At 39.2% G+C, this 15107-nt stretch overlaps 1 protein-coding gene across 5 annotated transcripts in view; it reads right to left on the bottom strand.

Annotated features, from left to right (window-relative positions):
* Nucleotides 1-4383: 4383 nt before the first annotated feature.
* The window catches only part of PLXDC2 (plexin domain containing 2), a 421308-nt gene continuing 410584 nt past the window's right edge, over nucleotides 4384-15107 (bottom strand). For all 5 annotated transcript variants that reach the window (XM_082385510.1, XM_082385512.1, XM_082385511.1 and 2 more), the window contains one exon: nucleotides 4384-14202. In XM_082385510.1, the coding sequence (XP_082241636.1) occupies nucleotides 14086-14202 (117 nt within the window). In that variant the 3' untranslated portion in view covers nucleotides 4384-14085. The remainder of the gene's footprint in view (nucleotides 14203-15107) is intronic.

Here is a 15107-nt window from a genome sequence, read left to right as displayed (position 1 = left end):
AAGAGCAGGGATCTCTTTAAATTATATAACCAAATGTTAGTAACATATAGTGTTATTGTTGTGTTTAATCTTTTATTTAATTAAATTATTTAAAAATTTTTTAAAGTTAATTTTTAAATTTTTCATCACTAAGGTTTAAAGCTCCCTCTTTTTCGCTCTGATAAATCTGTCAGAATGGGGAGAGGCTAAGATCAGTGTAGATGGTAGAGAGAAAAATGAGACTTGCAGAGAGAATGAAGTAAGACTCTAAGGGAAGCAGCTTTCCTCCCGTGCAGTTTCCAGTTTGAGCTGCTTATTTTCCAATCTGCTCTTGCAGTTAATTGCCCCTCTCTGCTTCTTTGCCTTAAATTTATCTTAAGGACTAAGAAAACATTTTTGTGCCCAAATCAACACATCTTTCATAGGCAACGTGATAGCATAACTTTTATTGGGCGTTATGAATATAACATAAAGCTAAATATTTTAGCTTATTTATTTGTCACCATAATCCTAGGAAGGAGGTACTATCTGAAGCGTCGTTTTATAGATGAAGAAATCTGGGCTTTGAGAGGTCAGCTGGGCAATGTCACAGAGTTTGTCCCCTTGATTGCTACGTGCATAGGTATCAGATGGCCTGATAGCCCATATTATTGGCAGAGAGAGAAAAATAAGCTCAGGAAACTGACATGTGTAAACTTGAGAGCAGATGCCCATCCGTGAGCCCTTGATCATAGGGGGATCCTGGTCTGACATTTATCAGAAGGGCAAAAAGCAATCACCAGTGGACCTTCCTTCCTGTTTTAGCAGGAACTGATGTTTTCAATGTCTCAGCGCTGTGACTGCCAGGTCAGTTATCAGTTGTCATTTTCTGTCAAGGAAATCAAAATGACTGCGGCAATCTGTCTGAAGTCAATGAACTCCCACCCCGGTGCCTCAATAAAGCTTCATATCAGGGCATAAAGTAAAACAATAGAAAATCCACATGGCCCCCCTCCTCCCCACGCACTTCCCATCTGCCATCCTTGCCACTGGGGAGTCTCCTGTCATATTGATGCCCTCATTTTCACTTTTGTCTCTAACCACGTGCTCCTTTCTTGTTTGCTTTACTACCATTTAACCCACTGAGATATGGTCTTCTTCAAACAACATACATTTCCTCAGTAAAATGACATCTAAGTAAATTTGAAACGACACCGTTTTACAAAAGGGATGCTTCATTTTTCGCAAGTCGCATGTCTCTTTTCGGCCATGCGTTTTTTGCTTATTCAGGATCTCACTTCAAGGCATCCTGATGAAGAGTTAAAACATTCTAGAACAAAATAAGATGCAAGGTTCTATGGCATTTAGAATACTTTATGCGTCCCATCCTCCAGGCTTACAGCCAAACTGCAGCAGGAGAAATTTGCTTCACACTCTATCAAGGCTCATGCCACAGTGAATCCTTTTGGGAGGAAATCTAAATTGCAATTGTACAAAGAAGTCTGGGGAGAAAAATAGCCCAGTGTTACCCTGCAACCCCCAAATGTCTGTAAAGTTCACCGAAAAAAAATGTCAGGAGAATATCTGAGAGAAGTTCAAAACCCTGAGTAAAGTTTATTGCAGCGAATAAGAGGAATGCACATTTTAAAGGGGTCAATTAACATTTATCAGGAGGTGTTGGCATTTGTGAAGTGCATTTACTCTGGGAGGCCAAGTGCTTTTCACTGTGTCTTTAAAATGATAACAACGCACAGAAAATAATAGGCCCTTCACTAGGTGGAGGCTGGGGTTCCCACATGGCCTCGAGGTGCGAACGCGATGGGACTCTCATTGGTCTTCTCTCTTTGACACATTTTTGAAGTTTCCAAAAACTATAAACGCCCTACATTTAGACTTGGAGAAGCAGAGATGTAGATGACTTTTCTTACTGTGCCCACTGCCTGGATCAGGGAAAGCAGTGTCAGCTGAGGCAGTAGTGTCCTGTCAGCAGTTCTCTCTTTGCTCTATTTCTGCACTCGCATCTGCTCTGCCTAGATCCAGTGGAGCAGGGTGCACGTGTGAAATCTAGCCACCTGTATGTAGATGGGAGGCCTAAGGAGTATCACAAAACTGTTGTTGGTTTCCATGCTTCTACGTTTGCGAGTACCAGTCACAAGGCCAGTTGGCTTCGTGAACCTGACCTCCAGTAGACCTTGAGACTCATTCTACGCTCACTGTAATATATTAGCACGTTAAATGACTCGCTCACCTGTGCATGACAGTCGATGGTTGCTATGACAACAACCGGAAGAGCCCATTCTTTCTGCAAGTCTCATTTTCTCTCCATCATCTAAGTGGGTCTTATCCTCTCCCCGTTCTGAGAGATTTATGACTCCTGAAATGGAGTGTTGCCTTGGTTCCCAGTCCCAGCTACACCCCTGTTCTTGGATAAGTCATGAATATTCATTCCTCCCTCTCTTTACTCAATTCCTTCCCTTTTACTTTGACCCTCTTATACATATGGTGTCTCAGCCCTAGTCAGGTTGAGAAGTCGGTTTGTGAACTAAGTTCCAGCTTCTCCACTCTTTGGCCATTGAATAAAGCTTGTGCGGTTCCAGTCTCAGCATCAGTTTTGTTATCGGCTGTGCGAATCCAAGCAGAAAAAGAACCTCCCCGGCAGAGAAAAGGGGTCAAAGGGTCTCACCTCAGCTAGGACCTTGGCACGGGTCCAGACAACAAATTCCTTAACATTGGATTTTATTAGTAGAGGACTAAATGGAGGCCACGATCTGAGAACGAAGGAGGAATGGAGCAGTAGCCAGACATGAGTAGTTGCCTCCAGAATGGTGTCCAGCTAGTCTCCCCTGCAGTTCATCCATTGCTTCGCCTACTGCGTCATCTTTCTAAAGCGGGGTGGTTTCCATGGCCCCTCTACTGCAAAACTCTCAAGCGCATCTACTGCTTTGAAGTCATACCCTGAAGGCCTGTGTGTGTCATCAAGGGCTTCCTCTCCTTGCTCCTCTACCCAGGCCGGTCCATTGGCTCATAGCACCCCAACCTTGGGCTGCCTGTGTTGTCCCCTGCTGAAGGCCTACTCACCTGCCAAGATCATGTTCAAATATCCCTTGCTCCGTGAAGCCTGTCCTGACCCTTTCCATACAGAACTGACTCGCTCCTCCTCTGTAACTTCACTGTACTGTGTAAATATTTCTGTCCTCAGGCCTATCATCCTTGACCTGCCATATTTGTTTAAACGTTTGTCTCCCCTACTATACTATAGGCTAATTGAAAACAAGGACTTTATCTTTTTTGTTTGTGTAGCCCTGGAGTCAAGCACACTGCATAGCACAGGATAGACATTCAATGAATGTTAGTTAAAATAAACTGAGGGGGGAAAAAAATTCCTAACTCCACGTCAGAAGGCTCTGATTCTGAAAATAGTGGTTTGGAATAGAGGACCTGTAAGGAGAAGACCTGAATTTATAGGAGCTAGATCTACAGCTAATTTAAAAGTTTTATGATTGTCATTAGCTTTTTTTTCTTAACATTTCCACTGCATTATTAAAGAAATGGTACACATTAAAAGCACTGGCCTTAATGTTTTTGTACTGTTAGGGAAAGTTGCATGATTTGCATTAATAACTTTTCCCTTTGGGCATCATAAAACAATTTACACCATTTAAAATCGCAGTTCTGAATTTACTCCGTGATATCAAAGTTTAATCAGCACAGTCCAAAAGATCCATACAGAGGTAAGATTTAAAAAATCACTCTTGAATTGCACAGAGCAATTGCTCAACCAGCACCACTGGCTGGAATTCCCTGCACCTTCTGGCACTTGCTTCCTGGTTCCGGGGTTCAGGCCTGTGGGCACTTGGAGTTGCTAAAAGGATAGCCTGAGAGTGGTGGATCAAGAAACAGGGAAAGAATATTCAGACTTCAAAGCATCTCACTTCAGACATTCTACTTAAATTAGCTGAGAAAGACGTACAATCCTTTCCAGTTTGGGAAAAGGGGATGGAATAAGAGAGAACCTTCAGCAACTCATTTGGAAAGTCACGGAGGTTCGCGAACCAAGACTAGTGACAGAGGCAGGAACCGAACTGCAGCCCCTTGACTTATTCTGGTATGAGGATTTACACTGGCAGCTCAGATCCCACCTGTCTGGTTCAGAAGGACACAACATTTGGGCTTTGTGGGCTGTGAGTGGAGACCAAGTCTCCACCTAGTTGCTGTGACATTCCAGGTCCTCCGTTTTCTATAGTTCACTCTAGTTGGTATCGGTCCCACACTTGGGCACATTTAGAAACAAAAGGATTTTCTCCCCTGTCATTAGCCTGCGGCTCTGGACACTGCAGGTAGATTTTCTTCCACAACAGGTAAAATGTTTCAAAAGTTAATGGTGGAAAGGAAACAAAAGTACATCGAAAGACACGGGTAAACATGTTTAAGAAATTAAAACAAAATGATCATTTATTGTTTTTAATATGTAGTCAAATATGACAGCAGTATTACACAAATTGCTCCCTTCTCCCCCTTCTAAAAATCCCAGACGTGTTAACTCCAACTGAAAGTGAAAGAAAACATGATTTAATTCTGAAAATTGCAATTGACAGAGAGAACACACATAGCATTTGGTCACCACCAGCTTCCAGACCTTAAAAGATGAATTGTGTCACCATGGCAGTCGATACCCTGGCTTTCTTACAAAATTATTACTAGGAAAAAAACCAAAACAAAACAAGATTCCCCACATACTGTAAGCAGAAGAAATGCAGAAAAACTTGGTTTAAGAAGCTGTGTGAGGAGAACTTTAATGAATTATTGCAATCATAATGATCCCCAAGTAAAAGATAGATGGCAAATTAATAGACTGTAAGGAAATACATTCAAACTTAGATAATTAATCTTACAGTGAAAATAATCAAGAAGCTTGCAGAAGTAGGTAGCATCTGAATTTTTGAACTTAAACAGAGGATTCCAGTAAAGGTCTTCTGCTATCAGACACCATCAGTGCAAATTCAGATACAATCGTTTTTACATTTGCAGGTTCAGGTATGTCAAGCATGAGGTCATCATGAAGTATGCGAACATTATTTTACCATGAAAAAATGTGGTCTCCGATGTCTCACTGACATGGCAAAGGAAATAGGAATGATGCCCGGAGGACTGGAGTAAATTCAAAATGCTCAGTTTTTCAAGTATTAAATGAAGTTTTGGAAAACCTCAGCAAAATTAACCTTCACCTGGCAGACGTGTCCTTGATTTGAAGTCCAGGGCTGTGGAAAACAGAAACAAACTCGCAATGTGACGGGCTCACCCACCGTCTTCCCTTTTGTTTGGGGTGACTGGGTGTAGAGGGTCGGATTTTCCCCCCAGTGTTCTCTTTCAGCAGCTCCACAGAGAGCTTTGTGATTCTGACAAAGGCTACAATTATATCCACTTCGAAATGCATTTACAAATATTCTCTGCGCTGGTCCAACTGGCCTGAAACACAGACAGCCCTCCGGGTGCCCGGCTTCTCCTCCTTTCACCCTTCAACGTTTCAATTGACTACAGGCAGAATTACCAGAAACAGTAGTAAATTCCTGGCACTGGAAGTTCCCATGATCCCAGCTGGCGTGCAAAAAAAAGGCTGTTTCTTTTTCCCCCTGAAAATAATGTACTTCCCAGGCACTGTCCAAATGCCTCAAATGAGGCAAATGAGAGATTTGTTTTGACCAACCAATGAAAAGACTTCCCCCTTCTCAGCTAGGGCCCTGAGATTTAGTTCTAATAAACACAAAGTGTTTGTGTCTAAAGAAACTTAATTCATTTCCCGAAAATGATTTTAACATTTTTCAGCAAGGGAAGCTCTGATTTCACTTGATGGTATTTTCAGAGTAGCCTGGTGGAAGACATTTCATATGAGTTTTTATTTCCCTGCTAAAACTGTAACACTCGAGTATATTTTTGTTCCAAGTAGCTTTAAAATGGTCGCTTAGGCATGACCACAAAGTCTAGACAATAGGATGGAGTCTGGGTCCCAAGATGGTTAAACTTCACAGAGATCCAGCTCCAGGTCTACAGATTACAGTACTCTTTCTTATCTTTTCCTCAGGAAAATTATTTATATTTTTTATTGTATTTTATTCCCTGTGTGTGGTTGGCTGTCTCATGGTCTCTGGTATAAGGGATTCAAAGAACATGGTCATGCCTTGTAAGTCAGAGGGGGATAAGCAAAAAGTCTCTTTTTGGTCATTACTTGCACATAAGTAACCCAATTCCCTAGAGCGAAAGCCTTAATGATTTTAGGATTGGAGCCCTAGAAGAGGTACAGGTGGATGAGGCTGAGTTTTAGCTTAAATGAGGGCAACTTTACCTTCTGGATGTCATATGTTTCTTAGCATAATTTACAGGATCTGTGCCCCAGTATCTCAATGTTTGGACCACTTAAATTTGAGGTGGTCTTCATTGAATATTTATTTGCACATTGCTCTGAAGAAGTTGAAAATTCTGCTTGATAGCATATTTTGATCTTTACTTTTCCCATGAATCATTCCCATCCACCCACTCCTATACCTCTTCCCACATAACAAACGTCTAAAATTAGTTTCATGCTATGTATCTATTTGATAGGCACGAAAGGTTTACAGCTGCATGATTAGTAAGTGATATTTTGGTCATGAATATATATATATATATATATTTGTAATGCTAGGGAAGAGCCAGACTATTTTTTTAAAAAAAAATCAATACTCCAGTGGTAATGAGAGAAGTCACTGAGGTTTTTCAACTGGAATCAAAATGAACATATCACTCTCTTTCTGCCAAGGCAAAATTGTTTTACTTTATTCCATTAGGAGAGGCTTTTTTTATTAAAGTAATTCTCAAATGTTAATAAATCGTAGAAATTAGAAAAAGATGAGCACCAGTATATGATTTGCATTAATTTTTTTCCAGCTTTTTATTCTGAATTTAAAGAACATAGACTCTTTCAGTGTGGACAGTATCTGGAAATTAACAAGAATTAACACTGAAAAGCCAATGATGATGAGCTCCATAACTCTGTATGGAGAATCGATTCAAGAATTTAGGCTATTTTACTTGAACAATTATCATCTTACTGCTTTGCAATAATTGGATGGTTTAAAAGGTATGCCAGGCATTAATTAGGCAGATACGTTGCAACTTAAGTTGAAATTGGAAGATCAACTTAATCAAAGCCTTAAGTGTTACCGTAGTGTCTGGTATGACAGTGGTAGAGAAGGAATTCACATACACACTTGAGGATCTCCTCGGTTGGAGTTTTCTGATTTCTGTGATGGTCTTGGGAGAGGTCACTCTGGATGTGCTTGTCAATATTTTATAGGCTTGGACTTCCTAATCAAGGCTTTTAGTCCTGTGTGCATATTAGCAACTTGTAGCAAATAATTAAGAATGTTTCCAAAGTCTGGGTTGGTCTTTTAGCAAAGGAGTAGAGGGAGACCTGTATTCCAGTTGGGGGTTTGTTGTTATTTCTAAGATACTCTTAAGGGGTTGTCTTTTATAACTTCACCAAGTTTTCCAATTGGTGCAGCACAGACACAAGTACAAACACAGGGTTATTTATAGGAAATTACAGGAAAGCTGAAATAAGGCACATTAAATCAGCAGGAACTTTGGCTTGACATATTTAGACATTTGGACATTTCCAACTTTTGATTACTTGGGACAGTCAAATTTTTTTCCCAGAGAGGGGCAATAAAAAATCAATATCAGAGATAGAAAACTCAAGAAAAAAAAAGAAATAGAAAGCTCATGCAGATATACTTAAAATTAGGTGTACCAAACATCAACTTCTATGCACATTTTGAAAGCAGGATGTTGGAGCAAGATCTGTAGACATGTGAAATAACCAAAAGAAAACTCCTCCAAGTCTCTGAGAAACTGAAGTTGTATGACACCAAGTCCCCAACTGAAGCAAAAATCATTGCAGCAGCTATTTCAGGGCAATGTAAAAACACCAAACAGCCTTATCTCTCGCCATGAGAAAGTAAATTCCTAAGTTCCAGAGATAACCAATCTTCTGATTTCTCAATACATTTGTAAAACTGAGAGATGGAGAAATAGATAAAGATGATGTTGGGTTGTGGTTGAACTAGTGACTTTTATAGTCCCTTCTAATTCAAAGAGTTTCTGATGCTGTCTTATTATTAATAAAAAAACCTATCTATAATGAAGATTAAGTGACAAGAGAAAGAGAAACGTTTCTTTTTTCCTCCTGATATATTTTATTCATTAGATAATTCAGTAGTTTTCCCAATCTCACCCCAGAGGACATTTGGCAATGTCTGGAGACATCTTTCGTTTTCACAGCTGGGGTGTGTGTGTGTATGTGAGCTACTGGCATGTAGTCAACAGAAGCCTGTAAGCTGCCAAACGACCTACAATGCAAGGGACCACTCCCACCAGCCCATCACCCATCGAGAATTAGGGGGCCCAAAATGTCAACAGTGCTGAGGTTGAGAAAACCTGAGACAGTCTAATGAATGACAAACAACCACACACACCTAAAGTGCAAATGTTTCTTTGATCTACTGGTGCTTCTGGAAGACCTTGAAACGATGATGCTGATAATTCACAAAGCCACAACAGAAATATTAGAGTAAGATAGTGAACTGTTATAACACCTGATCAGGAAGAATTTAAGTGACCTAGAAAGTCCTCCTGGGTCTGGGACAATTTTGGTTGAGTAACTGTTCCTCTTATAAATGAAATTAACACATCCTTTGAAACAGAGCAAACAGCAGAGATGGGCAGTGATGTATCATATTTCAGAAACGTTCCTCGGGCCAATACTTGAGAGTTCCCTATTTAAGTAGAATAGAAATTGGAACTGGAAATTGGATAGAGTAATAGTGATCCTATCAATTTGCAAAGTTGTGTTTGAGGATTTCACCATATTACAATTATCAGTGGACATGCCTGATCTCTTATTGTTTGTATTTATCACTGTATATCACAAGATCTAGCACAGGAACTTGGTTCTGGTAGGTGCTCAACAAATATTTAAGTGAATTGGCTGGTTGAATGAATGAACAAATAAAGAAATGAATCAAAGTGCTCTGTAAAATGTAAAGTGCTCTACAAACACAAGGAAATAGGAGTATATAATATATTATGCCACAGACCTCATAATATTTGCTCAAAAAAGCTTCTTAGGTTCAAATGAATTATGATAATTTAGTAAGAAAACCTGCTATGAAGATTATTAGTTTTCAGGTACATCTGGGAAGAAATGAAACAAAGGCAGTACAATTTTATATGGCACAAGATAGTATTGCTAACTTAGGTGGCCACAGGGAGGAGTGAAAGAAAGGGACATGCAAAACCAAATAAAGACTCTGAAATAGCCAGAACTTGAAATTACTGGTTGTTATAAAATGGTACCATTCTTAAGACAGCCACATGATGGAGGAATATTGGTCCAATGTTCTCTATATAAGACAGAACAGAGAGTCAGTATAGCAAATAAAATTTGCTTTTAGGTAGAGTGTGCCATCTAAGCTGCTTGGTTGGCCTTAAATGCTGATGAAGGGGTATAGGCAAAGGGAACTGGAACAAAAACAACCAGTCAGGAGTTTTAAGTTCAAGACCCAGTTCTGACGCTGGGAAAATTACTATATCTCTCTGGGCCTCAATTTTTCTGATCTGTAAATGAAGAGGTCGGATTAGATGACCTCCAGTGATTCTGGCATATAGATGCGGATGCTAAAAGCTGGAGGCTGGGAAAGTAAAAACAAGAGCAATCTTTGGGAATTAATAAAACACATCATAATAAAATATCTAAAAAATGCTGGAAGAAATACAAAGCAAAATAACATTTCATAGGAGGAAGAAGCCTTAACCATAGCATCTGTTTTTCAGTTAGTCTTACTTAAATATTAATTTCTTATCATGGAAGTGTCTTCCACCAAGGCATGGGTTCCAGCAAAACTTTTTTTTTTGCCCTGGGCTATAGACACTAAGGGCATTACCAAATTTATACTCCCTCAGAATGAGGAAAGAACATAAGAATTTTTTGCCAAAACTAATAAATCATACTAATCTGAGAATATATATTATCTACATATTAGCAACATTTAAATTTATTTTATTCCTTTCATATAGTGTGCATTTGCAAATTTTTACATTTAAAATTAAGTTCCACATATTTTTATATTTTAATGTGACAGCCCCTTACATTTGTGTTACAGGGATAAAACACATATTTGAAATTATTTGTTTGAGGTACTTTCTTCTAAAGAGAAGCCTGCTGGTCAGTTCCTGAGATTCCCTTTGTTGTGAAGAGTAAACTGGGAAATCAGAAGGAACTAGAGAGGCTCAGTGGCTCTGTACAATGAAGAGCTGAGCCAGAGGAAGGATGCACACAGGGACTTTGTTGTGGGAGAGGAGGGATAGTTGAGGCTGATGTCATGCAGAGGAAATATTAAGAGAAAATATTAATATGGGAAAAAAAGAATTTAAGCAGTTCTGTGTGGTTTGAGCGGATTCTCCTTTGGCATTTTCTCAAGAACTGTATTGATTTGATTGTCTTTGAATGCTTTTAGGATTGATGGACTTTTTTCCCTTGGAATACAAATCTGTGCTGGTACTGGACTAACAGATGTGCTTTATATGGGTTCTGTTGACATAAAGTTTTAAAAGTCTATACATTTAGTCAATCTACATGATAATAATCTTGCAAGGAAGACAGGACAAAAATATTTTTATTTTCCAAACTTGCAAATTGAGACTCATGGCGGTTAAAGTGATTTTCCCAAGATATCATAGTGGAGACTCAAAGCTGTGTCAGCTGGGATTCTTTTCATTACTCTACGCTGCCTCTCTGCGAGCAAAAACACTTAGGTAGGCCCAGGAACTGTCAAATCTATTTCTTCTCCTCCTCCTTTTCTTCAAGGGGAGGGTGTTAAAAGGAAAGACCTCTACAGCAGTGTTAGTAGAATTTTCTGCAATGACAGGAGTGTTCTGTGTTGTCCAATATGGTAGCCACGAACCACACGTAACTACTGGGTGCTTGAAATAGGGCTAGTGTGACTGAAGAACTGAATTTTTAATTTTATTGAATTTTAATTAATTTAAAGCGCTACACTTGGCGAATGGGTATAATATTGGACAGCACATTCTAGAAGCTCCCTGTGAGAGAGATGAGCAACTGCCCTAGGTATCTCAAACTAAAATAATAATGGGGGATAAATTGTACTTTATTATTGATCTTTAGTTTTCTAGTTGTTAGTATATCTTGAAGTCCAAACCTGTCATAAACAAACCAACACTGTGGTCAAGTGTTGGCTTAAGATACTTTTCTTGACTTTTAGTACATTTACCTGTTCACTAAATGTTTTTACAAATAATTAAGATGAAATAACTAACTTCCTCTGTAGCACCATTTATATATTTCTCCAGAACATTGTATGTGTTCCTTTGCTATTCTTAATTTGTAAAATTATTTTTATTCTCTCTCTACTATGTTCATAATATATTAAGTAATGTACAGATGCACCCTTTCTGATACATAGTATATGTAAAGTCCAAAGCATCAGAGTTCATTCTGACTTTCCAGAAACTTTGTGTATGTCTGCTCTTCCTTTGCAGTAAATGGGCACAAAGAACAAACCAGAGATACAGAGCAGAATGAAAGTTTCATGAAAAAAAGGGATTCAGCCAGCCTTTCTCCTTACCACTAAAAGATTCATAAACAACAGAAACGTCTTACCACCTTTAACTTTGGGTTTGGTTGGGAAGTTTTTCCACACTTCAGCAGCCTTTTTACATCTGAAAAGTTTTCCCTATTACTAGGTGCTCTAGTTCATTGAACAATTCAGAGTTTTACGTTATTTTACAGAATTGTCGATGTTTTTGAATCGAAAATGGAAGATGAGCTTCGAAAGGAATAAAGATAACATTACTACTTCAAAGAATTGCAAAAGGAGTTGGATATATATATATATGCACGACTTATATAACTGTCAATCATCCCCTATTGGAAGCCACACCTAACACAAAAGCCAGTGAAAGAAGCATCATCTTATCCTAGAAGGAATCGTCTATGTGTTCCTTATGTCTTTGTAGAGTACCCGTTGCACCAGTTACATTGGCAAGTCATTTGGTTATTGCTAACTGACCAAACCTACTCCACAAGAAATAAGTTGGGTTATGTCCTATAAACTGAACGTAGCTATAGCAGAGAGATTGTCATCACAACCTTCAATCACCTTGCTTGCCAATTTTTTTGCAATTATTATCTAAGCAGGTTAGGAAAAAATTATCACCCTCATCAGGTACTTAAAAATGTAAAGCAAAATATACTTGATGGAAAATGGCATGAGTTTACATCAGACAATTGTGATGATAAAATAGGATACTCTGTTAGTGGACTGATGTCATTCAATGTAGACACGTGTATAGATGCTAAGTGGGTAGTAAAGTGCTGCTTACGAGACATCTCTGCTTCTTGATACCTGAATCTGCAAATGTTGGACACGGTACCCTACAGAAACCAATAGCTTCTTGGCACAAGACGTAAGTTTCATGGGTCGAGATGTTGATGAAATTGTACACACAGTACCTGAATTTAAACTTTAGGAGCTCAGTATATATATTAACCACTTTCCTCCTCCAGGGATGACTTTCCTGTCTTCATTCATGGGGAGGTTTCAAAATCTGGCCTGTGATTATGGGGCAAATGACAGATCCATCTAAGGAGCTTTTTGCATCTGCTTTATTTCACCAGGGAGGGAAGGGGTTGATATGAGTGGGAGAGCGGATCAAATAGGCAGGAAAATGATCGGCACCGCAACTAATTGAACCACCTCCGCTAAGTGACATAAAAATATTCTAATATTAAGGATTATTTTACAACTCTATGGAAGTATGCAGTAATGCATCTCGCATTTGTTTTGTCGTGATGACAAAATGCACTGAGTCACAAGAGCCTGCCTTGTGTTAGTTATAAACAAAAATATATTTATATATATATTTATGTAACCACTATGTGCTTTAAAGAAAACTACTGTATGATTCAGCAGGGTTCTTTGCTTCTTTTTATCGCCAGGGATGTGCTGCCTTGAATGCCTTCTTAGATTGGAATCGACAATGAAATGGGCCTTTCGGACTGAAAGGGCAAAAAGTAAAAAGCGAAAACAAAAACCCCATGTGTTTAGAATCCCTTAACATTTTTGTTTCAAAAACAATTAAGGAACTCTTCGGATTGTTTCCTTTTGTTTCCTTCAGCCAAGAGCAACTGTGGCTTCATAGGACTTCACAGTGGGCGGTGGAGGCGATACTTCTTAAAACAAATCAGATGTTTAACTCTGAGGCAGGGGAACCAGAAGCCTCCTTTGCCTCTCCCTCCTTCCTCACACTCAGCTAAAAGGCTGCGATTCTGTCACTGCTCATAGAGTGGGCAACCAGAACAAGGAAGAGGGAGGCGGAGTCGGAACCTCCAGGACAGGTAAAAGATTCATCCTGTAAAGTGATGAACTTGTTGGAACAGGTGGGTCTAGACCAGAAAAACAAAACCCTTTAGCCACATGTCTGGTGAAAAGACAGAAAAACCTCTTATTTTGTGTTTGTTTTTGCTCCTGCATCAGCTCCTTTTCTCAGCAAACTGAAATATTCATCATTGCTCTTTTGAGTGAATGGGTTCAGGCTGTGGAACACAGTTACCAGAGAAGAATATTTGAACCAAGGTGTAGATCCCTCGTGAACTAAAGCTTTATTATTTTTTGTCTTGATCCCTTTGCAACCCTGCACCTTAAGCCAACAGCATTGTAATCTTGTCATATTTCTGAGAAGTCCACAGGAGACGTGCTGAGTGAACTATAGAGGTCATTCCACTAGGGAAGTCTATGTTCAGTGGTAACAGGCATCCTCTATAAGTTTTAGGGTTTTTATTTTTTTAACCCTTCCTGGGCTGGGCTTGTCCAGAAATCTCATCTCCTTCTGACTACAGCAGCTTAGGGCTCCTGTGTGTGTGTGTGTGTGTGTGTGCGTGTGTGTGTGTGTATGTGTGTGTGTGTGTGTGTGTGTGTGTGTGTGTGTGTGTGTGTGTGTCTTAAAGGTATAGGCAAATTTTTAGTCTTAACACCTGTAAGCCAGCACTGGTGCTGTTCTGTCCTAGAAATTTTAGCACTGCTCTGATACAATAAAACCTTCTTTCTCTCCAACTGGTTCAACTTCAGCATAGGCAGGATGGCCAGACCCTCTTCGAAACTTCATCGCAGGCCATCTGCTTGGGCGTCTCTAAAACAGAAAATGCAAAATAGTGAACACCAGGGCGATGGTCATATCATAAGAGAAATATATTTGCCAAATATTTTAGATGAACTTCTGATTTAAATTTAGTAACATATTAAATGATCTCATTACTGCCACGGTTGGCATTATACACGCTCAAAGCACTCTCCATTATGGCAATACCAGCACCTCCCAGGTGACAGTCCCTTGGCCATACCTCCCCCCATAGGACTGAGAGCTTCTCAAAGGCATGGTTTATGCCTTATGCATATTTATGTCTAAAAGACTCCATAAGTGTCCAAATATAACTAAGCAAAAGTGAACGGTCATAAAAAACAAGTTTTCTTAATGTATAGCCACTGGCACTTTCTCTTCTCTGGAAGTTAATAATGATATCACTTCATTTCACTTATTAATTCACTCAAAAACTTAAGGCCATAAAATTCTACACAGTTCTTAGAAGTGTGCTTCAAATTTGGTGCTAGACTTCCTAGCAAAACAAAAAAGCCCAAAACAAAACAAAACAAAAACTAAAAGATCGATCACATTAATATCTTAAGATTTTATTTATTAAGCTAAGACTTCCCACAGATGACTTTTGTGTTTGAAAATTAACAGATGTCGTGCCCTGAAAACTGAATCCAGCATCAGAGGGCGCAATCTCAAACCCATGTAAATAATTGCACATGTAGACACTGGTCCTAAAATACAGGTTATTTGTATTGACACTTCTCCCCAGCACTAGGTCCATCAAACAAACCTTCTGTGATTTACAAATAGAAGTGCTAAAATGAATTATTAAGTTCCAGCAGCAGAAGACACTAACAGGCATTTTGCGGCCACAGTGACACTAGGAACTGTTACTCCAATTATCAGAGTGCTTGCAATTTTGGAGTAAATAAAACAATAAA

The sequence above is a fragment of the Balaenoptera borealis genome, assembly GCF_965194805.1.
Source record: "Balaenoptera borealis genome assembly, chromosome: 3".
NCBI lineage: Eukaryota > Metazoa > Chordata > Mammalia > Artiodactyla > Balaenopteridae > Balaenoptera > Balaenoptera borealis.
The sequence above is the reverse complement of the archived record's forward strand: the minus strand, read 5'-3'. Positions and strand labels throughout refer to the sequence as shown.